The sequence below is a fragment of the Gadus macrocephalus genome, chromosome 5 (assembly GCF_031168955.1).
Source record: "Gadus macrocephalus chromosome 5, ASM3116895v1".
NCBI classification, from domain to species: Eukaryota; Metazoa; Chordata; class Actinopteri; order Gadiformes; family Gadidae; genus Gadus; species Gadus macrocephalus.
The window spans coordinates 8,794,246-8,821,587 of NC_082386.1; the positions used below are offsets into that span (position 1 = coordinate 8,794,246).

At 44.5% G+C, this 27,342-nt stretch overlaps 2 protein-coding genes and 3 long non-coding RNA genes across 6 annotated transcripts; 1 reads left to right on the plus strand and 4 right to left on the minus strand.

Annotated features, from left to right (window-relative positions):
- Positions 1-1,579: 1,579 nt before the first annotated feature.
- On the minus strand, positions 1,580-8,317 carry qpct (glutaminyl-peptide cyclotransferase). The gene is made up of 7 exons (XM_060052035.1): positions 8,147-8,317; positions 5,860-6,006; positions 4,972-5,253; positions 4,170-4,337; positions 3,374-3,473; positions 2,994-3,110; positions 1,580-2,494 (listed from the first exon to the last, which is right to left on the minus strand). Exons 1-7 carry the CDS (start codon positions 8,252-8,254, stop codon positions 2,313-2,315), a joined length of 1,104 nt encoding a protein of 367 aa, XP_059908018.1. The 5' UTR covers positions 8,255-8,317; the 3' UTR covers positions 1,580-2,312.
- Positions 7,487-26,779, plus strand: mocs3 (molybdenum cofactor synthesis 3). 2 transcript variants are annotated; one of them, XM_060052034.1, is made up of 13 exons: positions 7,487-7,695; positions 21,101-21,230; positions 21,324-21,416; positions 21,940-22,060; positions 22,949-23,023; positions 23,186-23,303; positions 23,409-23,517; positions 23,701-23,763; positions 24,617-24,780; positions 25,063-25,110; positions 25,636-25,732; positions 25,958-26,065; positions 26,563-26,779. In XM_060052034.1, exons 2-13 carry the CDS (start codon positions 21,185-21,187, stop codon positions 26,718-26,720), a joined length of 1,200 nt encoding a protein of 399 aa, XP_059908017.1. In that variant the 5' UTR covers positions 7,487-7,695; positions 21,101-21,184; the 3' UTR covers positions 26,721-26,779. The 2 variants fall into 2 exon arrangements, with proteins under 2 accessions (XP_059908017.1, XP_059908016.1); XM_060052033.1 differs by lacking the exon at positions 7,487-7,695 and adding an exon at positions 20,620-20,866.
- Positions 9,512-11,560, minus strand: LOC132457721 (uncharacterized). The gene is made up of 2 exons (XR_009525753.1): positions 11,483-11,560; positions 9,512-11,114 (listed from the first exon to the last, which is right to left on the minus strand). It is a non-coding gene; the product is annotated as an uncharacterized LOC132457721 (long non-coding RNA).
- On the minus strand, positions 14,436-16,218 carry LOC132457722 (uncharacterized). The gene is made up of 2 exons (XR_009525754.1): positions 15,994-16,218; positions 14,436-14,779 (listed from the first exon to the last, which is right to left on the minus strand). It is a non-coding gene; the product is annotated as an uncharacterized LOC132457722 (long non-coding RNA).
- Positions 19,953-20,445, minus strand: LOC132457723 (uncharacterized). The gene is made up of 2 exons (XR_009525755.1): positions 20,217-20,445; positions 19,953-20,171 (listed from the first exon to the last, which is right to left on the minus strand). It is a non-coding gene; the product is annotated as an uncharacterized LOC132457723 (long non-coding RNA).
- Positions 26,780-27,342: the final 563 nt, after the last annotated feature.

Sequence of the window (27,342 nt, forward strand, 5' to 3'; positions counted from 1 at the left end):
ACACAATCCCACCAGCATCACCTTTAACGAGCCTGCCCTGAACGAATGAGCATCTGGGCGGAGGAGCTGCGCCTATCACCCAGTGATGGAGAAGCCAGGTAAACACGTGGCCATCCATAATCTTGGTCTTTCTCAAGACAAGGTTAAGAAACCAACACCCCCACCCAATTCTAGTTTCCAATTTCTAGTTTCCCTGATTAATTCAAACCTACGTTATGCGTAGTTGCGTACCACATTTTAAAATAAATTGTTTTATCAAATATTTGATTATAGATGGACCTATGTGACATTTGACTGATTAGTTAAATTGAATGGAAAATAAATATCTACACACAAGATCGAAATAATGAAAGAGCAAAAGAGGAAATTAATGATAAAGAGACATCTTAATTTGCCATCTTGGTTAGTTAAATCTGCAAGGGAAAGCTCTGCCTCCAGGCCACAGCCAATCCATAGCATCCATACAATTCTATTTTTCATTATTATGAAAAATAATATGATTGAGCTATGAACAGCTATACTTGGAAATCAACTTTTGAACATGAATCATTCAATTTCTATAAATCCCAGAGCAGGTGTTTTCTGTTGTTGTGCGTTGTTGCCAGGGCATTCCAAACATTAGTGAATGCAGAATGTTGGTCTCCGAGCCAGAGAGAGGAGGGCAGTGAATCCATGGGAGTCTTGGGGGTTAAGGAATTCAGGCTTTAGCCTCCCTGCTGGGATTATTGCATCATGGGACTGGTGTGTGATGGTGGAGGTCTGGAAAGAGGTTAGCAAGTGCTTTTCATTGGTGGTTACTATGTGTTTTCTGTGGTTGTTTATACTTTTAAAACATTGAATACCATGAGAATAGTATGCTGTCAACTGATACAAATAACCATTTGCTGCATTGCAAAGGTACATTTAAATGTTTTATGTAAATGTAAAAATCCAACCTGATGGAATGTTGGATGAAATCCTTAAAGCCCTCATGGAGCTCAGAGTTGACGAGGTCAGAGGTCAGACTGGCTTTCAGAGGTCCTTTTGAGAACTGTTTTGGATGCCTCTGCATTGGAGACACTTCCAGGAACTCGCTTCTGATCGAGTGATGTCCCATGGACTCCATCGGATTCATGTTGTGGGCTGATGTCCTGTTGTGGATGCCCATCCCCTACCTGCTTCCTTATAACCTGTCTCTGCATTCACTATTGAAAAACTTGTCCCATGTGTGATCACATGTTATAGCTTAGCCCTTGCCATGATAGCATTACACTTTCTTTATCAAAGGGCTTAACACGCCTACACTGATGAGGTCAGATGGCAGCCTTTAAGCCTGAGGGAAAAAAGGGGAGTAAATAATTCCAAGGTGGGATAAGGATGAAGCCCTGGGGATTACTAATCTACTCTAGATAGATAGTATGCTTCAACTGAAATCCTTCTAGAGCAGAATAACGATGCATTCTACACATCCTAATCAGACAAAACACAGAATGAATATCATGGCTACAGCGTTTCCATATCTTTCCCCCATAACCCCCAAACAAACTAGGGGTTGTCCTCAACACAACTTATTTTAGCAACAAGAGAAAAGACACCAAGCTTATTTTATATATTTTTTTATGTTCGGGGCATTCTTTTATTTCAGACTTTAAAAAAAGAAGTCCAACAGGAAGTCCAATATAGTTCCCTGTGTATTATTACTGGCTAATAATGACACCAAAACAAACACAGAGACATGAAGCACAAGCACATGGAGCTTGTTCATCCCACAGGGTATGGAAGTAGAGATGTTATCATATACATAAGGCCTCTCTTTTTCTCGTTTTGTTTTGACATGTTTGCTCTATAAACAACCGTGACCGATTTACAGTCAGGAAGTGACATGTGAAAGCTCTGAGACTCCATCTCTAGGTTATTCCTAAATACGGTACTGTTAAACATACGGTTTAGATATATCTGTATATGGCGGCTGAGAACTTCTTGGTTATAGGTTATTCCGGTTTTTAAGTTAGAAATAGTCTATTGCCTTGATAAATCTTCATCACCCATTGCTTTCCTATGCAGTCACTCTCAAGTAAAGCATTAGTATTAGCATTAAAGTTGCGAACGGGAATGCTCACAGACACAGTATACTTTGTCAGATGAACGCACCATCCTATGTGTGAGGACAGCATATCTAGAGGAAAACAATGTAGTCTTCCATATGAGCCATATTATAAAAATGTTTGCTACTAAAATGGACCAAATTAAATGCCTGATCAGTCCATACAATGGAATCAGATAGCTGTGTACAACAGTCATCCAAAAATACTCAAAAGAAGAGCAGGTCTACTTTAGGGGGCGTTCTGTGGGTTCTGTGGGTCGATGGGTCTGGCGTTGAGGTACTCCAGAGCGAAGAGCTGAATGATCTTGTTGAGGTTCTGGATGCTGGAGCGATCCAGGTTCTCCTCGTTGTCATCGAACGTGTGCCACACGGAGGGGAAGGGGGTCGGGATGAGGTGCAGGATGCGCACACCTGACAGGAAACCAGAGGGGGGACGGAGGGGTCAGGCCACGCCTTCACACGCACTGCACAGGATGTCCTGAGTGCTGGTGATTGATCATGTGTCTGTGTGAATGTGTGTGTGTGCGTGGGTGCATGTGTGCGATTGTGTGTCTATGTGTGTCTGTGTGAATCTATTTGTATGGGAATGTTTAAGTATGCAAGTGTGTTAAGTACGCTTTTGTATGTTTCTGCGTTTGTGTGTGTGTGTGTGTGTGTGTGTGTGTGTGTGTGTGTGTGTGTGTGTGTGTGTGTGTGTGTGTGTGTGTGTGTGTGTGCTTGCATGCAGGCATGTTTTCTGTGTGTGTTTATGTGTGTGTGTGTGTGTGTGTGTGTGTGTGTGTGTGTGTGTGTGTGTGTGTGTGTGTCGTCATGCTTGTATATACTTATACCAAATACACGTAGTATACTATACACACGACGTGAATGTGTTTATAAATGTATGTTTGACCGTGTGAGCGGCTGTATGAACCTCTGTTCAGGAAGGGCACATGGTCGTCCTGAACGAAGCCCACGGGCATGTTGGGCCAGAAGTACTGCACATCGGCAGGATGGTCAATCAGCAGGCCCATGGAGTGGAGACGACGCTCTGACAACACAGAACAAGAAGAGGAGACAGGCTTCAAATCCGGCTGTTAAGAGTAGTAACATAAAATGAACACATGCCAGTATGTTAGCTTGATATGTACATTTTGAATAATATTTTTACTTATAATATTTACTGAAAAACCATAATCTTATGTTTAGCCAGCAAGGATGTTTTTTTTACTTTGTACATTGAGAAAAAGGAAAAAATGCCTTGGTTTGCCAGTTGAGATCCTAATGTACATAGGGTGAAGTGTGATTAAATACCTATATTCTGGAGTCTGGTGAGCCAGCGGGATGTGCTGGAGAACTGGCTCCCGAAGCGAGGCGTGGGGGCCCCAATCAGGTCCATCAGCACAAACAGATCCTAAAGTGTGTGTGTGTGTGTGTGTGTGTGTGTGTGTGTGTGTGTGTGTGTGTGTGTGTGTGTGTGTGTGTGTGTGTGTGTGTGTTGGGGGACGGGGGGACGGGGGGACGGACATGATGAACATCATTTAGGGCTGTCTTGTGTGGAATAAGCTCTCGGTTCAAGCAGATAAGAGAAGATAAGAGTAGATAAGGGAAGGGAAGTCCTTCCTAACGGCCAACTCCCCCTGTAGCTTTGAGGTACCAGGATGACATCATGTATCCCAAGTCCCAGCTCTGACAATATTGATCTATGTGCTGCCATTTTCTACAAGAAAGCCCCCCCACCCACACACACACCCACCCACCCACCCACCCACCCACACACCCACACACCCACACACACACACACACACACACACACACACACACACACACACACACACACACACACACACACACACACACACACACTCCTCAGCTTTAAAGTTTCCGCAACACAGCAAACACTATAAGATTAATCCTATGGTTGCTCTTACTCATATAGGTGTCAACTTAACATTTATGCATGTTTCTCAGTATCCTCATAATAATGAAGGCAACCACAGGATGATCGCTAATATTATCATGAGATAATCCGATATTACAACTTCACTAATCCTGAGGTTGTTCTGGTCTGAGAGACTGGAGGCGGCGGAGGGTGGCTGTGTGGACCCACAATGCCGTGCAGCAGGTTGGTGTCGTTGGCGTCGGCAGGGTGCGGGGTGCTCTCCATCTGCTGGGCCAGGTGACGCGAGCCGTACAGGGAGTCCGTGGCGGTCCACTGGAACATGGCCTCCTCGCCGTCAAAGAGCAGCAGCTGCAGCGTCAGGTCAGGGCTGGAGCTCTGGTGGGAGAGGGGGTGGTGGTGGTGGAGGAGGGAGAGAGGTAAAGCAGGAGAAAAGTATGGAACCAAAGAAACGTAAGCAAATTTGCAGAAGAATAAAAACCGTGTTGTTATTCTGAAAGCTTTTCTGCCCCCTGGTGGTTGAACTGGGCTATTTGAGTCCTCTGTTTTTAGTATTTCTCTCAACAAGCATTCTATTATTCGATTTTTAACTCTGCCCTTTAAACTGGGGCTGTGATATTTATGTTCCAGACTGGGGCAGGATTGCTTCCTCTGTTTCATATCTCACCAGGGAAAAAGATTAATCTATTTGTAACAACACAGCTGCAGCCAGCCTCTGTCCTCGGGGGAAATCAGAGTTGACTTTTGTCCCTTGTCTGTAAACTGTATTCAAAATCTAGAACAAGGACACAGAGTAACAATAAGCTATGCACAATAAAAATTTGATACAATTTAGATTCATCTTGTGCACAATTATTATATAATATATTATAATATGATACAATTCCAATAATGTTTTGTATCGTTTAGTATCGTGTTTTGACACTACAAAAGAAAAAGGCTGGCCTTGACGACACAGACCAAACCTAAATCCTCTATCCCCACCACCACACATCTCCCTCTAGTCCCCAACCTTGTGTGTCTTCAGCTCCTGGTCCAGGGCCCGGGCCAGCTCCAGCATCATGGCACAGGGCGCGGCTGAGTCGGTGGCCCCCTGGAACTCTTTTCCGTGCCACTGGGGCGGGTAGTACTTGGAGTCGTAGTGACACGCCAGCACCAGGCGGCGCTTGGCGGACGGGTCCAGGGTGGCGACGAGGTTGGTGAAGGTCCGCGGGCCGTACGGCGTCTGGGCCTCGAAGCTGTCCTCCGTCACGTTCCAGCCGGCCTCTAGGGAGCCCAGTGTCGTTTTGATATGCTGCGGACATGCACACAGTCACACGCGCACACACACACACACACACACACACACACACACACACACACACACACACACACACACACACACACACACACACACACACACACACACACACACACACACACACACACACACACACATACATATACACACACACGTATGCAAACACACACGTATGCAAACACACACATGCAATGCAACACTCACTTGGATGCCACTTTTGCGACAAAAGTATTTTCTAAACGAATAGATAAATGTATTACATACTATATAACATTATACATAATGCAATCCTACAGTGATCCACAATAATAATAAGCTCAAACATTGTTTTGATGCTAATATTGGTTCACACTTTTGAATCAAATCAAGGAAGGAATTGTTGAACCAGATCTAGAATGAGAAGAATGAATGGAGGACTGATGGATCACTGATTATCATTTGAACCCCGTCATGACATCCTAGTTTTCATTGGTCACTGAACAAATTAAACTCAAAAATAATTGTGTATTTTGACCATTCATTTGCATGGTGGTCCCAATAACTAATGCTGTTGTTGCATTTTCAGGACAATTTGGCATGGTAAAAGCCCTGAGCGCTGACCTGCTGTACCGCCAGGCTGCCCGCGGTCCCGGGGTACCTGGTGACCAGCAGAGGGGTCAGATCCCTCTGCCACATCTTGTCCAGGTCCGTGTGGGCTAGGGCGCTGCGGATCTCCCCCGCAGTCAGCGTAGCGGCTCTATGCGTGAGCTGGCCATACATGAACATACAAACACACAATTAGAGACGGCATTCAGTCACGGTAAGTTATCTTATTGCTTTGTTGAGGAGGATTTAATGGCAGGTGCATGGCATCGTCTTATTCAATGACCCCGCTAATTCAACAGGATGAACTGGGTGGAACTGATCTAATCATCCATCTGCCCACCTGGTCCTCCACCTATCCCTTCATTCATTAATGCATCCATCCATCCATAATACATTTGTAACAAGGTCGATCCATCCAATGAAAAATAACATGCTTGGGCAAGCTCTGGGGTTTTCCATTCAACGTTATGCTGAATTGTCATCTTAAAATCCGGTAACACAGACAGAGAGACCTACACTTCGAGGCACATAATGGAACTTTTTAACAATGCATCATGGTAGATGAAGCAAGAGGGAGGATGTTGCGTTTTAAAGCTTGACGCCGTAATTTCTTCTTGATATTACACAATACCACACAGAAAAATATGTGTGGTTGTAAAAGCGAATGACTCATAGCCTGCAGGGGCAAAGCAAAGAACAAGAAAGCCATCTCAGCCGTTGTGTCTGTGAATCTGCGGTTTGAAGAGCAACCAACCAATATGGTTGCACAGTACTTGGGTAGTCATCATGGTAATGGTTGGTAACAACGTAATTAAAGTCTGCCAATGACGCCAAAGCAGTGATGTGTCAACAGTTTCCGATGAAGCCACCAGACTCAACTACTAATTCAGATTTTGGAGTTTAAATATCATTTAACTGTTTGGAGTTGAAAGATGACTTGGCCATCCGATTTATTAGCAAAAATAGGAGTGACACATTGTTTTGTTGCTGCCTTGATGTGATTTTGACAGGCCAGTTCCCTCAAAGTGTAGAATTTCCCATAAAAAAACATCAAGATCCCACTCCAACAGTGTGAATACACCCTGATTAAATAACCCTCGACTAGTAAACACATGCTGTACTCTTTTGATAAAGCAGCCACCTGTAGAATAGCACATTTACAAGCAGTCGGTAATTGTGATTAAGGCGTTTGTTAACAAGGCAACTCCCCACACCTGTAGATAGGATTTCCATTGGATTGTCTTTTACTCTTATTTCACGTGTTCAAATTTCCACTGGTAGTTCATCGGTTGAATGACAGAAGAAAATCGAATCTGGTAAACGTTGGCTTTGAACATATTGATCCGGTCGGAGCTGTGTTTGGTCTCAAAGGCCACCTGAGCTGTATCTACTACACACAACCATGGTTGCTTGGTGTGGTGAATAATTTGAAGAGCACAAGAAGCTTAGTAGTAAAGGATATATTGATCACCCAACCACAAAGAATGTGTGTCTGTATGGTTTGGTAGCCTATTGCTTTCCTGTCTCAAAATACAGATAACGGCTGGTTGTTAATTGACAGAGTTTGATTGAGGAGGTAGAGGGAGACAGCAGAGCATAGGTATAGGCTACATAAGCGATTGTTATAACACATTTGGCGTCGCAAGATGTTAACAATATGTATAGCAGCTGGTGTGAGTCAACCTGTAATCATAGGTTCACAATGATATGGTGCAACTAAGTGACTCTCAACCTGTGATCCTCAAGAGATGGGATTCACAAATGGAGGTCCAGTTTCGATCTATAAATACCATGATCTGAAATTGGACGATCAATGGTGATAACCTTGCTGCCATAGCAACTGATAAAGAGGTGAGTCGAAGAAGAACAAAGAAAGGCACCCAAGAAGAATCGAGCTGCATCACAGAAATGACACAATAGTGTGCTGTTGCTTACACCCTTGGGCATTTCCTACATAGAAAACCTAGGTGCGACAAATTACCTTAAATTAAATTAAATCGTACGCATATTAAACTATTATTTTGTAGAATATAAATCGAATTCTTATAAAATAAAATGTTGAATTTAATTTGACTTTGTAAATTCTGAAAACGCAAAAACAAACTGCCTTGGACATCTGGTCACCATAATCAATTAAATAAATAGGCAGGCATATAATAGCGGAGGAAACCAATATTACACTAAAACGTACTATAAAAATATGTGCTCCCAGATTTGCTGGGACCTCATTAATGATATCCAGAGATATAGCCTATAATAATTTAGTAACCTGTGACATAACTGTCACACATTTGCTGTTTACCTTCTCTTGTGTCCATGGAATTCCATTGACACCGCTGATAAATATCCCAAAGATACTCAAGGCATTGAGAAAATACATCGTTAACGGACCGTGGCGACGCTCATTCATCGCACTAGAATGATCCTCTGAGTCGTCAACATTCCTCCCTCTCCTCAGTCAGGGCTTTACAGATCATGTGAACAAGGAGGGAGGGGGAATGGGAGCCCGGGGCGCCGTTTAATACGCACGTCACTGGTGTAGTTCATTTGGTCCCAAGGGTCAATTTAAGAACCACTAAACAACGTCGTTTGTCTTGTCATGTGGTAGGCCGATCACGACAACATGCCCCCTTGGTCCATCGATGTGAACGTAGGCTAGTTGTATTTATGCAGTGAGTGAGGGTAAAGGATTGTAACCGTCTACTGACACGGTGCTGAAATGGGCTCCGTAGGAGGGGGCGACTCAGGAATGATGCAGGAAAATGGGGTTAAAAAGCGTTAAAATATCTCCCCATCAAGGCCATCAACAGAATAGCCTACGAAAAGATTAGACTGCAATAATATGAATGCTAAAGATATTAAAACACAATTGATTAGGCCTAGGCTGACATATGCTACATTAGTCCTTATCCTGAACGCACTACTACATTTTTTCAAGGCATTTTCCCCCCTGAAATAATTACAAAAATAGCTTGTGTGACAACTACATTTATCTTAATGTGCAGCAAAGAGCCGACTATCTGATTCCGCATAAGGTTTCATTGATTGGTGCGCAATTTAGAATCTATGATGTAATACAAAAAATGCAACATTCCATTAATTCAGTAGCATTCAAACTCAGATTCTGGGCATTGAAACCCGGCTATTGCTCACCCGATTGGGAGAGCTTGGTCTAGATCCTGCCCATATTGTTGGGCAGGATGATGTATAGGCCTTTTTACACTGCCAAGCCGGACACCCGCATGCAAGAATGAGCTCACGTCCGAGTATAGGCTACAAACGAAATTAACTATTTACAAGTGCAAAAACTTCAACTTATTGTTCATTTTGCTGAGCACTTGTTTTTTATCCCGACAAAAGCCTCATAAGGAAAGTTCCTCTGTGTCTCTCGTAGATCGTAGGCCTACCATCTTTCAAGGTATTTTTTAATGTGACTACATAACCTCTCACATGATCAGCAGCTCGCGGATTTCACTTACACCGAAACAGCCTGCCCTGGCCATCATATCCCTTCTTTTCCGGGTAGGCTATACTAGGTTAACTTATCCTGGAAATGATAATAGTATATTAAACAAATCCCAGCACCACACCAAAAGGAGGCAGCAAATAAGAGCTAAACATATCTATCTGCTCATTTCCACATGGTAAGAGAGCAACACAAAACAGGTTTATAATATTTGGATGTTTTATTTTCTTTAAATCAAGCAGGTTACATTTCATTCGTTTTTACACAATCTGATATTTTGAGGCATTTGCAAATATGCTCATAAATTACATGATTTGTAATCCCAAAGAATGAGGTGGTTAATGATCAATATTGGGATCAACAGTGATCACCCTACTAATGTAGGCATTACGTATGCAGGCAGAAAAAGAAAAGTTCCAATTAAGGTCTCATGTGAAACTCCACAGGTCTGAAATACTCAGGAACACATGAAAAGGCACAAAAATGAATTTCACTCTCCAACCTTTTGCTAAAGAGACGTTGACGGGCCCACAGAGAGCCTGGAGCTCACGGGACAACATTAACACACATTCTGCTTCATGAAGAGGTCAGATTATCGTCAGACCATAGACATTACATGTAAGGACACTGAACATTTGGCCGGATTACACATAGAAATGCAATCCAAAACAAAATGGGTAAAGATAAAGCATGTTTATTGATGCGGCAAACAAAGGTTCAAATATCCTCCAAAGCACTTCAAGCCCTCAAAGAATGAAACTCAAAACGCAGATGAGGTAAAAGAAGAAACTTCTAAAGTGGAGCGACCCAGGGACAAGTCTGGTTTGGGTTAAAGATTATGGATGGTTAACTTTGTGTAACGTGTTTACACAAGCAAGTTTAGGTTTTAAGGCAAGCGACTTCAGGTATTAGGCATGCGACTTCAGGCAAGCGACTTCAGGTATTAGGCAAGCGACTTCAGGTATTAGGCAAGCGACTTCAGGTATTAGGCAAGCGACTTCAGGTATTAGGCAAGCGAGTTTAGCCAAGCGAGTTTAGGTTTTATGCAAGCGAGTTTAGCCAAGCGAGTTTAGCTAAGCGAGTTTAGGTTTTATGCAAGCGAGTTTAGCCAAGCGAGTTTAGCTAAGCGAGTTTAGGTTTTATGCAAGCGAGTACAGGCAAGCGAGTACAGGCAAGCGAGTACAGGCAAGCGAGTACAGGCAAGCGAGTTCTGGTATTAGGCAAGCGAGTTTAGGCAAGCAAGTTCAGGTATTAGGCATGCGACGCGAGTTTAGCCAAGCAAGTTCAGGTTTTATGCAAGCGAGTTTAGGTTTTATGCAAGCGAGTTTAGACAAGCGAGTTTAGGCAAGTAAGTTTAGGTAAGAGAGTCAAGTTACTTTAGGCCTCACTTTATTTGCAGTTAAATTGCGGCATTAGGTTTAGAAAGAAGGTTAAGATCCAGGCTCAGGTTTGCTTCCAGCCTCGTCCCTCTAGTCGCTCCCTATAAAGAGGGTTCCCAGCTACCGTGTTAAAATACAACAGCTGGGATTACAGATATGGAGTACAGAAATAAATGACAAAGATTGATTCAAACATTCTTCCCCCAAAATGTGGTGCAACATAAAATGAAGGAAATAATTACTTTCTTTTCATTGAAACCCAGTCATATCTTACGATCTCACAAGGTCCCGCCGCAAGGGGCGGACTTACGAGCTCTATAGAGTGTGCACTGTGTGTTGATGTTGGGTGTGGATTAATGTGCTGGTGTAGCCATCCAGGGATCCTCAGGGTTTATGGGAGTAGGACACACTGGTGTAGTTCAGTACTGTGAAGTAAATTGATGCAAAAAGTAGAATCAGTGTCAAGGGCAATCAAATGTCTATAAATGCAGGAACAGCCCCATCTGGTCTCAATCAGCATTTGATTTCATAGACTTAAATTAGCGAAAAAACAAGCATTTATTTACCGCAACAGTCCTAGTGCTGGAGAACCAGGTTTCAAAAAAATTCAATACGAGCCTCCAGGTGCATTGGAGTTACTGCATTTAATTAACTTTAATTTAATTAAGAGCACACTAGTCAGTGGAGATGTTCACAGAAAAGACTCGTCTTCAGACCTTTATAAAGATCAGGAGGGATTATATAATTGCCGTTTGACGCGTTAGGTCTGTTCAAGGAGGAAGTGAATATTTACCAGCGTTGGGTCTCTGCACCATCACACCCAGCTGCCGCACATCTGGTCTCCCTTTAAGTCGCCTGAAGGAGAGGTCAACTTAATTGAACGTAAGGGGAATGGGTCACAAGAAAAGGTAAGGATAAAGCAAAGCTAAACATAGAAAGGATGAAAACAAGCATTGTCCAACATGGGGTTCGGCGATATTTTGATGTAAAAACATTTAGGTGTACGATCCAACCATCAAAAACAGGCTCTTCTTATCATGTTTCCAATGTACCCCGAGTTGCTACGCCCTCATCAGCCACCAGGTGGCAGACTTGATTTTGTCAGTAGAAGGAGCAAAATAGCCATCCAGCTTGATTACAGCAATAGTAGAGGAGCGAGTCAAAAGAATGCGTTTGAGCACCTTCAGCCATTGGCTCTTGTTCAAGGACATCCCGCTGATTGGCTGAAGTCAGATCTTATTCTCTAGAAAGTTTGTTACAGAAGAAGCCCCTAGTATCAAAGCAACATACCCGCCAAACAAAACTAACCTTGTTGAATAAATGAAAATGTCTTCAAGATGGTCAATCCAGTATCTTACCGGTTCCACATGGAGTCTCTAGTCGGCTGCGCTGCGGGCCTTAGGTCCGTCCTCTGCTCCTGGACGAGGTCTTGAGTATAAAGAACCAGTCAGTCATCAAGCTGCTTGGTCTCTTCAAAGAGGTGGAGGTTTGACCGCCTGCACCATGAGGACGCTGTGGATACGGTATAGGACCATTTATCAGCGGATCTGAACTGCAGAACTTTAATCACATCAGCTGTAGATTTATGTACCTTCTCCGGAAAAATGAGCCCCTGAGCAGTGATCTTCATCCCCAGTGACTCCTTCAATCCTGCTGGAGCAAACACTCAGTTACCATTTGGAGATGACCCAGCTACCCTAGTGTACTCACTACTAAGTGATACAACCCGGTTCAGTGTTTCCCCCAGACAATGTCTTAGTCAAGGTGGGGGGGGGGGGGGGGGGGGGTCTTCGGTGAGGGTTTCAGTACGCAATAATACATACAACCGCCTTTTCAATTGCAGTTACTCGAGTTAAACATTAGAGTTTAGTCCCCAAATGGCGATACCACCAGTTCATGGCTGCGCTCTTTGATTTTCTCGTTGATCAGATTGACCTGGAGAAAGAGCTTACCTTCCATGGATGAGGAGCTGGTTGGTCTAATCACGAGCCGCCTTCGGACCTCCACCGCCGGATCCCCCAGCCGTCCTCCACCGCCGGGACCGTCTCCTCCAGGACCTCCACCGGGCCAACCGCCTGGACCTCCGCAACGTCGCCTCATTTCTTCTGAAATGTGACACACGTTCTATTTGCACCCCGGACATTCCTCCCCGTTCATGATGCACTGGAGAAGAGTTTAGCTTTACTGGATGAGGAGCCGCCGCCGCCGGGCCCTCCAGGACGACGCCGCCGCCTCCGGGCCCTCCAGGACGCCGCCGCCGGGCCCTCCAGGCTGACCGCCGCCGCCGGGCCCTCCAGGCTGACCGCCGCCGCCGGGCCCTCCAGGCTGACCGCCGCCGGGCCCTCCAGGCTGACCGCCGCCAGGTGGACGCCACCGCCGCCTCCAGGCCCTCCAGGTTGGACCCAACCGCCGCCTCCAGGCCCACCGACTCCAGGACCTCCAGGTTGGCCTCCACCTCCAGGCTCGCCGTTGCCTCCAGGACCGCCGTTACCTCCAGGACCTCGGCCGTCTCCAGGCCTTCCAGGTTGGCCGCCTCCAGGCCCTTCTGAAATGTGAGACACAAGTTCCAGTTGCACACTGGAACATTTCTCCCCTTTCATCATGGATGCACTGAAGATGAGTTTAACTTTACTGGATGAGCCGCCAACTGGCCCTCCATGCCGCCCCTTCCAGGTTGGACGCCTCCAGGACCTCCAGGCCACCGCCGCCTCCAGGCTGGCCTCTGCCTCCAGGCTGGCCTCTGCCTCCAGGACCTCCGCCTCAGTCCTTCTGAAAGGCGAATGACATGTTCCATATGCACACTGCACATTTCTCCCCGTACATGATGCAGATCATCAACTCCTCCTCTGCTTTAGCTCCCACAGATCTCACTGATGCCCTACTGTGCAGTCTTGAGTGAGGTATTATTTAACCCAACAGCCAGCCACACACACCTAGCCTACATCCTGGAGCTGGTCCTAGTGGCTGAGAATGCATCTGACATTTTTCAGAACACCTCAGAGTTGCTGTGGCTGCATGTCAAAGTTTTAATTCTAAACAATTCACCAAGCCTAGAAAAAATATGCAGCTGTGCAGTTCCGTGTCTCACCGTTCTGCATCCGTTGGGCTGCACGGCTCCCGGCCTTCCCTCCACCTGCAGCGAGCGCCTCCAGACGACCGCCATGGACCTCACGGCGAGCACCTCCAGACGACCGCCACAGACCTCCAGACGAGCACCTCCAGACGACCGCCGCCATCACCTCTACTGAAACAAGACAAAATCTATTTAAACACTGGAGATTTTTTTCTCCTCGCTCACTCAGATGTCAATAGCTTATCTTCTCCCATTCTGTGCGTTCTTGAGAAGTATCATTTCCTATAAACTCCCAAACCCAGCCACACATCTAATCTTCATAAGGACACTAGTCCTAGTGGCTGAGAACGCTTGCCTAACAAGCCAATCACAACCAATGACTGAATTCCAGTTTTATTCTGAACCGTTTGACCACGCCAAGGAGGAGTTTATAGGATGTGCAGTTCCACGGCTCACCCGTCTGTTCCTGTAGGACTGAACGGCTCCTGGCCAACATCCACCTGCAGCTCCCAGCTCCAGACCCGCTCTGTTGAAGCCTCTGGGAGTACAATCCGCTCCTGAACAAAAACCACTGTTCATAAATCATTTGGTACTCTGCAATCCTTGGAAATATTATGAAGCATGAGCTCGAATAGAAAATGTTCAAATCCTGTATAATGATTAATTGTTGTACAAATGTGTATAGTTCTATTGATTACTTTTTTACTTCTATAAAACATTTAATGAATAGTGGGAAACTACACAAGAAAAGTAAATGAATGCGGTTTTAACGCGGTTATATTAGTAAAGCAAGTCTTATCCAAAAAGTCAATAAATGGTGACCACATTTTATCATTATTATTATTAACTATTTAGTGCTTCACTAAATTCCTATAGCAAGTGGAAACGTTACTCTCCTTCATTGGTGATGTTCATGTTCCTCGATATCTTCCAATGGACTCGTTGTGAAATCCTTCTGGATCCTCTGCGTTGAAGTGCGTTGTTCAATTTCCAAGGGGCGTGTCTAAAGGGCGCGATCTAAAAATGGGTCGATGCTATGCTATTGGATAGGCCTCGACTAATCATAGCATTGGAACGGGTGATTCAGAAATACATATTCCTCAAAATCTTTGAGTAGTAGTCGTTCGTTCTTTTAGTGAGCATATACAGTCTTTAGTTCACTAACTTCCATCTTTGTTGTTGAAACACCTCTACATGTTGCGTATATCCAACCTCACATTAGATAGCCTTGCTATCGGTCTGTCTATTTCGTACCGGGCAGAAAACTTTATATCGGAGGGGCGCCTGACCGCTTCTTTGAAGAGCAAATTATATACGAGGTCCGTCTAGTTCCGATGGTGAAATACGCAAAACGAATATTGAAACGTTAATTTTGGCATTTAATTTGCATCTACATTTTGCCAGTGAAGGAGTTTAGGTTTGCCAATCCGAGGTCTAACAGGCAGTAAACATGTTCATTAAAATACAAATGCAAAGTCCACAGAACATACGCGAATAAAAACCACAATGCACCACCAGCGGTCAACAGCAGCAGCAGCAGCAAGTGTATTGAAAGTAGAAAAGTAGTAAAGAGAATAATATAATTGGGAGAGTGGTGTGCAAGTCAGACACCGCATCTAACCCAGGACCACCTTGCAGATCACAAGCAGCAAACCTTCTACCAGGCAACCAAACACACATCAACAGGCCCCCAGTCAGTAGGGTCAGTCAGTCAGTCAGGTTTCCACAGAAGGGCTCAGTGGGGTTATGGGTTGAGCAAAAACAGACCCCTTTCTTCCTTCCACGGACATGTGGAGTCGGACATGTTTCAAGTTATCCGTGGATTCCTGAGGGCAGTGAAGTATCTGCAGAAGGTGACGTCCAGGTCCAGCGGTCTGCCGCATTGACCACGAGATCTTTAACCGAGTGGGACCGCCTCGGTTTGTAGTAGGCCTAGAACAGTTTGTGTTCAACAGCGTGGAGGTCCTCGTTTCCATCAGAGTTGCTGCAGTTCTTCCATGCTGCTTCCACAGTGAGTAGAGGACACTTCCCAGTGTGGTGGTCGGTGCTGTAGCGGTCCGCAGCGTTAGTCAGTCGATCCCATAGATAAACCACTCAACACAAACTACCACTTCCATCAGCAAATCCACATTAACCTCCAGCGGTAAAACATGTACAATAGAGGGGCGAGAACAGACGACAGGAGGAGATGGGGAGAGTGTAACATGTGAGAAGTACCCCGCGTTACTCACTGCGTGGGTCCCGGTGGCAGGGGGTCCACGTCGGTGGCCACGATGTCCGGATTGTTCAACCCACGCAATCCAACGCAAAATAAACGATTAACATCTTACGGTGGGGGCGCTTTATGAGGAGAGGCGGGGGAGACGCAGCTGAAATCAATTAAGAACTAGTGACCTCCAGAAGAACGTGATTGGTTGTGAGCGAGAAGCTCGGAGAAGCCCCTGACTGCTGGTGCGTTCGAGTATTCTCTGCGAGCCGACTCGGATCTCGGATCGGACGCCACGCCCACACTAAAATCGTTTTATTATGTTTTGAGCGTAGGTCGTCTGAGAAAAACATGGACGCCACCCGGAAAGCTATTGTTGCGGTAGCATTGGCCGACTACTACTACTATTTTCATTTATATTATTTCAGGACTACGAAATAATATAAATGAAACGGTGCGTTTTCACCGTACGAAAACGCAGCCATTTGAACTTCTACAATTTTCACTTCATTTCATGTTTCAATGTATCTTCTGCGTAAGTTATTACAGCAATACGAGTGATTGAAATTGCGATTTAAACCACCAAAGCGGTCCAAACACAATGAAAACAGTTCACTGAATGTCACACTGGGCGCATCCATCTTCAATTCTATCTCGGAAGCCTCGCTCGGTCACCGCTGAGTTCAAACGAGATGGCGAGATCGACTTCCGAGGAAAAGGGGCGTGTTTGTGCGTGTCGCTAGGCAACGTCCTCGGAGCTCCGAGACGGATGGATATTAAAACGAGTAGGGTCCGACTGCGTCCTGCGTCCTCCTGCCAAGACACGCCCCGTGTAGAAATACACGCCCCTCGTGTGAAATACACGCCCCTCGTGTGAAATACACGCCCCTCGTGTGAAATACACGCCCCTCGTGTGAAATACACGCCTATACAGAGTAGGGTCGGGGGCGTAGTTGGCCCTGATTGGTCTGATTCACGACGGCGTCTCTTCTCTTGTCGAACCTACTCCGGAGATGTAACGAACTGGTCAACACAGTTAGATAGCAGAAAGATGATTGCCTCGATTGATTTGGTAAGTGGACTGCATTATCAGTCAGAGATCGTATACTGTCATTGTTCTTGGTGTAGTTCTACTTTAAATTTTCATGTACACTCACAGCGTAATAATGTGTCGTCAATCCAACCACAAATTGGCTGCGTTTTTGGGATGTCTCTGCTAACTTTTCCTTTATGTTGATATTGCTTAAGCTTAACAGTTGTTGCTTTTCATGTTACCTATTTAATTGTTAAGTACCGCGTTTGTTGCCGTGTTGGTTTTGTCGCAATATACTCTCACTGGTTTGTATTGATTTGATTATCATCATTTCGCCGTGTTACCGATTTGAAGTTGTCATCCCATGGCTATGTGGTTAGCCGCTAACTAGTAGGAGCGGGAAAGGATCTGCACACTGCTTGCAAAGGACTTAATTAGATCAAAGATGCCTGAGGAAGATCTGTCTGTTTGTGTGAGCCATGTTACAGCATCTATGTCACACCTGCGCTTACATTGTATACACTTGCATTTATCTATAGGGTTGGTTTAGTTAATTACACATTGGATGCCTAAGAGCTGACTTAAACTGTAAATCTGGTTGAATTGTTTGTGCAGCAGAAATTACTTTTTGTCTTTTCAGATCCATCCAACTGTCTGCAAACATGGATCTCTGATGCAGCCAGTGCGGTTGGGAGATTCTTACGGGTGCCAAGTTTGCAGAAAATGTTGCGATTACCCAGCCATGGTTGCACATGTTCAAACACATGACAAAGCAGCCATATCTCACAATGGTAATTGAAAGTTTAATGCATGTCACTAATGTTTTATATTCTCTATGTTCTTGATGCTTTTATCAAACTCATAACATACCAATTAGCTTGTGATGTAGTGAACAAGGAATACTAACAGTTAATATTTTCTAATTTACTTTTCTGTTCCTTTTTGGAAGGCTACAAAATCTATAGGTGCCAACACAACTGTGCCAACACAAGATCTCCACACTACCACTGTGTGTGCTCAACCATTACTGGCAAAAAAACTTCATGCATAAAGCACCTGCAGACCTGCCCTGGCATGAGGACACCACCTCCATCTCAAGGCCTCAGCACGCCGAGCCCAATGCCAGCCACGCACCCGCCACCTCCATCTCAAGGCCTCAGCACGCCGAGCCCAATGCCAGCCACGCACCCGCCACCTCCATCTCAAGGCCTCAGCACGCCGAGCCCAATGCCAGCCACGCACCCGCCACCTCCATCCTTGATTATCATCATTTCGCCGTGTTACCGATTTGAAGTTGTCATCCCATGGCTATGTGGTTAGCCGCTAACTAGTAGGAGTTAGCGGCTAGGAGTTAGTAGGAGTAGGAGTTAGCGGAGTTACCCCACACACACACACATCTGCTCTGCCTCTGGGTCCCAATTCTGGGGGCCCTCTTCTCCGTCCCCTTAATTTTGTACTTTTTTTTGTGTTAACTTATACCTGCCAATGCCTCTTGTGTTTCCCATTTTTAATAATAATTGTATCCCTTAATGTTATTGCACATATTTTGTATTTACTTTAAATGCTTTGTGTAATGACCTTCCCTTTCTCTATAATAAAAAAATGTAGCCTACCCTTATGAGTCATGTTTCCCTTACTAAGAATTAATTGAACTGGGGGGCCGGGGGCCGATTCTTTATGTTGAAGAATAATTTATATAACCAGTTCTAAAACCATTTTCATTTGTCTTTATAAATAAAATGATGTCACGGTATTATCAGTTGTTTCTTACCAACTTGATAGTCTACACCACATTCTGTGCACATTTCACTGCCAGCCACTCTGACATGGTTAGAGTGGAACAGCTTCGTAACAGAAGAGTTAACGATGACGTTGGAAAATTACTCCCCGATCTCAGTAGGAAATCACAATCCTACGTATTACGTCATCACGCTGAGAGGAAATCACAATCCTACGTATTACGTCATCACGCTGAGATTGGTCTGTCGAGGGGCGTGTATTTCACACGAGGGGCGTGTATTTCTACACGGGGCGTGTCTTGCCAGGACGCAGTCGGACCCTATTGGGGTGGTAGCGGGAAGCTCGTGAATATTCATGAGGGAACTCATCCCTCATTGGCTGGGACTTGGCTCGCTGGGACTTTGTCAGAGGGCTTGTGAAAACAGAGGGCTTGTGAAAATCACGAACGCAAATAAATGAAACGTTGTTATAAATCAACACAAATCATTGTATCAATAGTGTGACACATGTTATACAGTAGTTGTTTTTAGACGAGTTAGCATTACGAGCTAACGTTTGTTTTGGCACTTACAGAAAGGTAGCTATAGAGTTGCCGTGTAGTAGGTGGATTGATAGGTGAAAATCAATATTAAAATTCATTTAGCCCTACGCGAAAATATTCTATGGATAGGCCTACAGATTTTATGGCCCTTCTTTCTATAATGTAATTGGTTGTGGGGTGTGGCAGAACCACTATGAACAAATATCAGAAATCATACGGTTTATTCTTATCCATCTCCCAGCTAACAAAATGACGTCCCTAGGACGTCCCCTGAACGTCCCCGAAAGTTATAAGGACGTCGCAAGGGAACGTCCCCACAACGTCTTTTTGTAGGGTTCCCTAAAGGTCCCGGGGACGTCGCAAACAAACGTCCCCGGTACGTCCCCATGACGTCCTTTTGTATGGTTCCCTAAAGGTCCCGGGGACGTCGCAAACAAACGTCCCCGGGACGTCTATGTAACGTCCTCACAACATTTAGGGGACGTTCAGGGGACATCCCCAGATTTTGGTAGCAGGTCATGCTTTGGACCTTCATATACCAAAATGCAGGATCAATTTCTCAACCTAGTCACATGCATTTAATGGATATTTTTCTGTATTAGGGCCTATATATTAACTAGTAAAATGTAGCCTATAGTGAAAAACTAAACTAAATGTGTTCACTCAACAATGTTATTTAACTTCTTTATTTAAAATAAATCTACTTACAGTATAACAGGCTGTATTGTGTATGTAACTTATAATGTATATGCTTATAGAAGAAAAAACACTGTTTAAAGTATAAACAAATTCTTTATTTATGGGTTAAAGCCTGGATTGACTCCTCTCCCTCCTCCTCCTCCTATTCCTCCACTTCGTCCTCCCCCTCCTCCTCCTCCTCCTCCTCCTCCTCCTCCTCCTCCTCCTCCTCCTCCTCCTCCTCCTCGTCCTCCACCAGGTCGTCCGGAATCAATACCTGCAACAATTAGCTACAGTTAGACAACAGAGCAATTTTACCTGCTTTTACTAGTGAGAATTATAATGTAATGCATTAGTATATTAACATAAAAACATCCGATAATGGAGGATTCACATGGAGTAACTGCAGAGCAAATGCGAACATTAAGGCTTCAAGAACATTATTATGAAGAGTTTGCCTGATCTGATCTGCTATCATTTTATCATATATTCGTTAAAAATATTGTACAACTGAACTGAGTGGCCGCCCCCTCCATGTGGACTGAGTGCCCGCCCCCTCCATGTGGGCGGAGTGCCAGCCCCCTCCATGTGGACTGAGTGCCCGCCCCCTCCATGTGGGCTGAGTCTGCGGGCTACCACCCTGCAAAAAATAAACTCGCGCACCGCCCACTTTCATTGAGTCACGTGGTCTCATTCCACGTGTTGGACCAGGAAGTGCCACACTTGTCAACATTCATACATTTGTACAGTAAATCATCACATCCATTTCTACAACTTTATCTGAATTTTACCTTATTCTAATTTTAAACAACAATGGCAGACGAAGTATCGTGCTTGAAGGCACGGCTCCTGGACAAGGAGACGGAGTTAGACGTTTTGAAGAAAAAATTGGCGCAATATGAAAAGGTTTGGGAATCAACTCAAAGTTCGATTTTAGGTTAACATTGACAATAACAGATCGAAAGCTTCCTAAATTCATTGTGCACGTTCAAAGCAGGCTCGTCTGCACGAAGGTCTAATACTGTAATCGGAACAATGCAGCTTAAAATTGTGCAACACATCTTATTGCCATTGTATTGCCTGCTTGCCTGAGATAAAGTAATGGTAATAATACGTTGCGTGTAATCCTGTTGTATCTAGAACGAGAAGCCATGTATCGAATTGATTGACAAAGTTACAACTCTGACCCCTCTGGAGTCCAAACCTCTTTCAAACGAGGACATCATGCGCTACAGCAGACAGCTTCTTCTACCAGAGCTCGGCGTCCGAGGTAAATTTATCAACGTTTATTGAGAAAGGTCAAATGATGAGCTGCAATGCAGTTTGATTTCGAATGATTATCATTGGTCTTTATTGTGTTCAGGTCAGAAGAACCTCTCCCAGAGCTCTGTACTGGTGGTTGGATGTGGAGGACTGGGATGCCCGCTGGCACAGTATCTAGCTGCAGCAGGGATTGGTGGGTAATCATGTTTGCAGGATGAATATAAACAAAGAGGAGCCACGGCCAATGACATTCTGACACCATTGTTCAGAACCATAAGGCAGACCCCTTTTTAATTGTAGGCCTATTACCAACTTAATATATGTAAATGATAATATTGTATTGCCCGAAACCAATATGTTTATCACCTACTTAGTGGCTCCCTATAAACTAAAAACCAAATGTATGTTTGATCTTCACCTTAACTATCAATATCTTACATTAAACAATAATCGTAATTCCGTGCTGATGTAAAATGCAATAACTTTGACCATTATTTTCAGACAAAATAAGCCCTCTGTGCTTTCACATAATTGGAAGTAGCCCGGCCAATTTGGTCCTCTAAAAAACATTCTAGTTGATTGACTTCTTAGAATACTGTCAGCTTATTGATGCTATCCATGGAGCCTACTGCTCTACAGTGGAGCTCAAGGCTTTACCTATGCGGGCTCCAAGTCTTCCCCTCATAACAGCTGCTTTCTACTGCTTTTTGCCCTAGGGCGTCTGGGCCTGCTGGACTATGACGAAGTGGAGCTCAGTAACCTCCACAGACAAGTGCTGCATAGAGAGGAGAGCCAAGGCCAGGCCAAGGCCCTGTCTGCTGCCACTGCTGTCAACAGGTACTTCCATTTAGTGGTTTTTCTAGCACACTTAGAAGCAGTTGACAAGTGTATTTTGATCCATAGCAATCTCCAGTACTTCGGATTAGTCGTTGAGATGGTTGTACGATTTTAAATATGACTGTGTGTCTGTATTGTCTTAAATTGTGAAAATTGAATTTACATTGGTTAAGTGACATTAAAATTGTATTTGACCATGCCTGCACACAACTACCCTGCATACAATTTGGTTGGTGAGTAAGTTTGTTAGCAAGTTCCAATGTTGTATCATATTAATTACACCCCTATTCTACCAATGTGCTTTAAATAGTTCTTCTGAGAAACTCAGTGTGTAATCAGTTGTAGCAACAATGTTATTTAGTACTTACAATTATTTACTTATTTATTTTCAAAATCATATTGTTTTTGTAAAGTTAAGTTGTTCCTATTTATGTAAAGCACCTTTCCATACTAAGCAAAGTGCTATATAAATCCAATGCATTATCAAAGAATTACTGTTTCTTTAAGCTTTTTGTAACCCTTTGATTACTCTGTAATATGGGATGGCGCGTTCTAGTCTCACCACAGGTTATATATGGTCAAGCATTTCACCCCAGTCTGCAAATATTGTGCAAACATGTTATTTTAGAGAGTGCTGTTTTGGGTGGCTTTCTCACCCACAATCGGCACTACTGTGGTGAGTACAGTGTATACCCATATCCATGGCCGCTTGGGGGCGCCATTTCATTGGCTTACTGAATTGATTCCTTGTTGCAGTTTTCAAGGCAGCAACTCAGTACAGTACATTACTTTGGTCCGAAACAGACAGTCCGTGCCGTTTTTGAGGCCCATTTCACAATGTGTTTGTTTGTTTTGACATGCTCTGACCTTGTGCTTCTGTGTCCACAGGCTGAACTCGACCGTGGAGTGCATACCCTACAACCTTCAGCTCTCTTCTGAGAATGCCCTGCAACTGATCCAACAGTATCCTTTGAGCCCTTGCCACCATCCAACCTACTGACCCCCCGCCACTCACCTCACCCACTGACTTCTTCTAGCTCGCCCCGAGCTGCCAGCCCCAAGTCACATTCAAAAAAATACCTTCTTCAAGCGTTGCCGAATCCTTGACCTCCTTGAGCCCATCAGGTATGACATCGTGGCCGACTGCTCGGACAACGTGCCCACCCGCTACCTGGTGAACGACGCCTGCGTGATCAGCCGCAAGCCCCTCGTGTCAGCCAGCGCCCTGAGAATGGAGGGACAGGTGAAATAAAAAAATAAAAAATGTCCTTACAAAGTTCAATGGTATGTAAAATATCTGAATGGCTAATGTGGACATGTTGTTGTTTCTGTGTTTGGCTGCGTGTAGCTGACGGTGTATAACTACAGAGGAGGGCCATGCTACAGGTGTCTGTACCCCGTGCCCCCTCCAGCCGAGACGGTGACCAACTGCTCTGACGGAGGGGTGCTTGGAGTGGGTGAGGGGTTTCTTCCTTTGATTCCACACCCTTCCTCCACCCTTTCCTCCCCAAAAAAACGAATTGCAATTAGGTGGTGACGAGGTGACGGTTTGTATTTTAGTTAGTTGTCTGTGTGTGCGTTTGTGTGTGTGTGTGTGTGTGTGTGTGTGCGTGCGTGTTAATGTTCCACTTTTGTCTCAGTTCCAGGAATTATGGGATGTCTCCAAGCTCTGGAGGTCATCAAGATTGCGTCTGGACAAGGATGTATCCTTCCTTCCTCGTGTGTTTTCTAGAAATAGCTGCCTTGTTACCATCGCAGGTCATTGTAAAGAAAGTATATATTTAGTCATGGTTGAATATGTGTAGGGGGAAAAAAGGTTGATCACATTAAATTGTATCAAAGCAAGAAATTGATTGTTTTGTTTTTATAAAAGTCAAAAAGAACAGACAAATATGTTCCCAGAGTTCTCCAACCGTCATACAGTGGATATGGGCCAGGTGTGTTGTGGATTTTCTCCATTTATAACCAACCTAAAATAGTAAAATTCTATAATTTATAGCATTAAATACTCCTAAAAACATCATGTATTAGAATGTGATTGCAAACACCAGAAACCTGAGAAAAAGTAGCATACATTTTTTCAGGTAGTTATTCCATTTAACTCGTATTAACACACTTTAGGTTAATTTTGTATCTTCGATTGGTTTTAATCCACAACAAAGGCCGGTTTGCCTAGGAACAAATCCGTTTGTTGGGTCTAATGCGATAGGTCTGCATTATCTGTATTACATTTGATTTACTTGCTGTTGGTGGTAAAGCTATGAAACAGGCCATTGGTCTGCATCATATCTGTTTGTACTGACGCGTGTTTGTACTGTGCTCCCCTATTCTACACCTGGCCTCTATACTTAAACCAGAATGCCCCCCTCCATCACACACACACACACGCACACGCACGCACACGCACACGCACACAACCACATACACCGCTCCTACCACACATCTAAATGTTACCATGCCAGCATGCCACATTCCCAACCAGGCCTCTGCAAGCCCTCGGCAGCCAGATGTTTCCCGATAAAAACAGGCCCCTTCCTTGACCAGGTGGGCATGCAGCTTCCTGCGGGCAGCAGCTGGTGATGTTTGACGCTCTGGACACCAGGTTCAGGTCCATCAGGCTGCGGCCCAGGCAGCCCGAGTGCGCCGTGTGTGGGGAGAAGCCCTCAGTCACCCAGCTGGTGGACTACGAGGCCCTCTGTGGTTCTGCAGCCACCGACAAGGTGGGTCACCCTGGGCATCAGCCTGGCCCCTGATACTAATGGACGAATGATACGATTCAACCAAGGTGGATGAACCCTTAAACTATTGGAGGATTATGCGATGAACCAGTCGTGAACTCTCGCACCAATTTGTTGTGTTGATTATTTTCAGGTGATGTGGTCAAACGTGTAATCATTTTGGCCATCTAATCGCATAATTGAACAGTACAATCAGATTTCCCCTCAATTGTAGGAAGTACTTTTATTGCTTCCAAATGCCTTTTCTCTCTGCTTGTTCGGCAGTGCCGCAGACTCAACCTCCTCTCCAAAGATCATAGGATCACGGTGCAGGTACACACACAGCGCACACACACCGCAAAAGAGCCTGGCGTGACTCACTGTATTTAGCAGCGGTTCTTTTATAATTTCACTTAATTTTGTGTTTTTTCTTTCTGTGCGTGCATTCATAAACTGTGATTACATCTTATTGCTGGTCCAACCCTAAATGGGAAATGAGTATTCTTAAGTATTCAAGGTTTTCTAAAGGAAAGAGAATAGTGTGTTCTGTTTGGCAGTGAGCGCTTGTGAATTAGGTTTGTTTATAGCACTTGAATGTCAAGCTTTGTAACTGACCAGGCCGTTAGGCGTAGATGGCGATCCTGAATGATTGAGGCGTAATCGCGATTGCACAAGGGCTTCATTTAGATGCAGAAATCTTGTGATGCCATGGAAGTTACACTTATACAGATCGTTTTCCCTGGACATGGTTTTGAACTAATCAAGTGTTTTTCCAATACTCCATAAACATTTGTTTTGAAAGGACATGTAACGCCGCCATTGTAACAGTGCTATGCTTCGTTGACACTGTGGTTCCAGGAGTATAAAGCGGTCGTGGACAATGCATCCTCCCATCTCCTGCTGGATGTGCGCCCTCCCGTGGAGGTCGATATATGCCAGCTACCCTTCTCCCTCAGTATCCTTGTGTGTGTGTGTGTGTGTGTCTGTGTGTGTGTGTGTGTGTGTGTGTGTGTGTGTGTGCAAATGGTGTGTGTGTGTGTGTGTGTGTGTATGCGTGGGATGTCTTATGGTATGATCGATTCAAAATGATTATATTTTTAGTTATGCTTACTCATTTAGTTCAGTGGTAGGCTGCCCTCCAGTGCTCTGCGGTTCCCCGTCCTCAGCCTTCTGCCGCTAGACATTCCGCTCTCCAGCCTGCAGCAGGGGAAGAGCGGCCATCTCCAGTTACTCCGGGAGAGCATCAGCCAATCCAAAGGGCAGATGTCGGGAGACGGCCCGCTTCCAGGTAACCCGTCTGAACGCCTCTGCGTCTAAAAAGGCAGGGGAACCGTAAGGGGACGAGAGCAGACTTGTACATATGCACGGTTTGTAATGTCGTCCAGCTTATTTTAGAGAGCCAGGGACTACGATGTAATGACGGTTGCTAGGTAATTATTTTCCATAACAACTGCGTTTGACCTGAGCAGCTGGCAGGCTTGGAAACACCTAAACGAAAGAAACTGAGAATATTCGTTATTTGTGTTGTCCTCTGTATATTCACTGTGTGAAAGAGCTTTATATAGAATTGTGCTCCTTGATGATCCACTATAGACCTGTGTGTGTGTGTATTTGCATATCTTTAATCTATGCAACATTCAAATAAGGGTGCACTAACAGGGATCTCTGAGTAAACTGGTTCAAAGGTGCCTCGAAATAATATACGAATGAATAAGACTACAATGTATAACTCGATTGATCTGAACTTTGTGTTTTGCTGCATGACGCCCTGCTGTCTGTGGGCAGTCTATGTCATCTGTAAGCAGGGGAATGACTCCCAGAAGGCTGTTCAGCTCCTGGAGAAGATGAGCACATCAGAATTGGATGAAATCACTGTCAAAGATATTTGTGGGGGACTCATGGCCTGGTCCCAAAAGATTGACCCGGAATTTCCACAATATTGAGTTGCTGATTTCAATGTGTATATTCTTGTTGCCATGTTTAATAAATGAGTTGTAGCCTACTTAACTTGTTGGTTATTGTTCCTTGTCTCTAATTAATTGCGTCATTGTATGAAAATAGTAGTTTGATCTATTGATCAAAGGCTAATTATTCTAAAAGAAACAGAATGTAACTTATTATTTTCGGCAAACAAAATCAATCTAATCGTTTTTTTTATTTTGTCTCATCAGAACGTGTGTATCTGCAAACTGTTACATGGAAAGCTACGTGTTGTAATCTTATCCAACGTGGAACTGCAGTACGGTGTCCAGAAGAAATGTCCCCACGGGTTCATCAAAGTATATATTATCTATCTAATCTTAAATAAAGCCTATAGGCCGAGTGTCATCGCAGTATCACAGAATGTCGGTTCATACAAAAAAAAAAATAACGTTTCAATTTAACGTTTCATGATTTCATATATCGTAGCTTCTACCGAGTTTTGAGTACCGTACCATAAGTTCAAATAACGGAAAAGGAAGGGGCATGCGCGTTGATCCCATGTCCGTCAGAGGCGCCATAGCTGTTCAGAGACTGTAGTTCACAAATTCCTATCCACATACAGAAACCCTGCTATGAGAAGGT

Coding starts and splice junctions, on each gene's coding strand:
- qpct (XM_060052035.1), bottom strand. CDS start 8,254: ATGAATGAGCGTCGCCACGGTCCGTTAACGATGTATTTTCTCAATGCC. Junction 3,474..4,169: donor CCAACCTGCTGCACGGCATT/GTGGGTCCACAC, acceptor CACACACTTTAG/GATCTGTTTGTGCTGATGGA. Junction 2,495..2,993: donor TGTGCCCTTCCTGAACAGAG/GTTCATACAGCC, acceptor GTTTCCTGTCAG/GTGTGCGCATCCTGCACCTC.
- mocs3 (XM_060052033.1), top strand. CDS start 20,774: ATGGCAGACGAAGTATCGTGCTTGAAGGCACGGCTCCTGGACAAGGAG. Junction 21,231..21,323: donor ACCAGAGCTCGGCGTCCGAG/GTAAATTTATCA, acceptor TATTGTGTTCAG/GTCAGAAGAACCTCTCCCAG. Junction 23,764..24,616: donor GATTGCGTCTGGACAAGGAT/GTATCCTTCCTT, acceptor GTGGGCATGCAG/CTTCCTGCGGGCAGCAGCTG.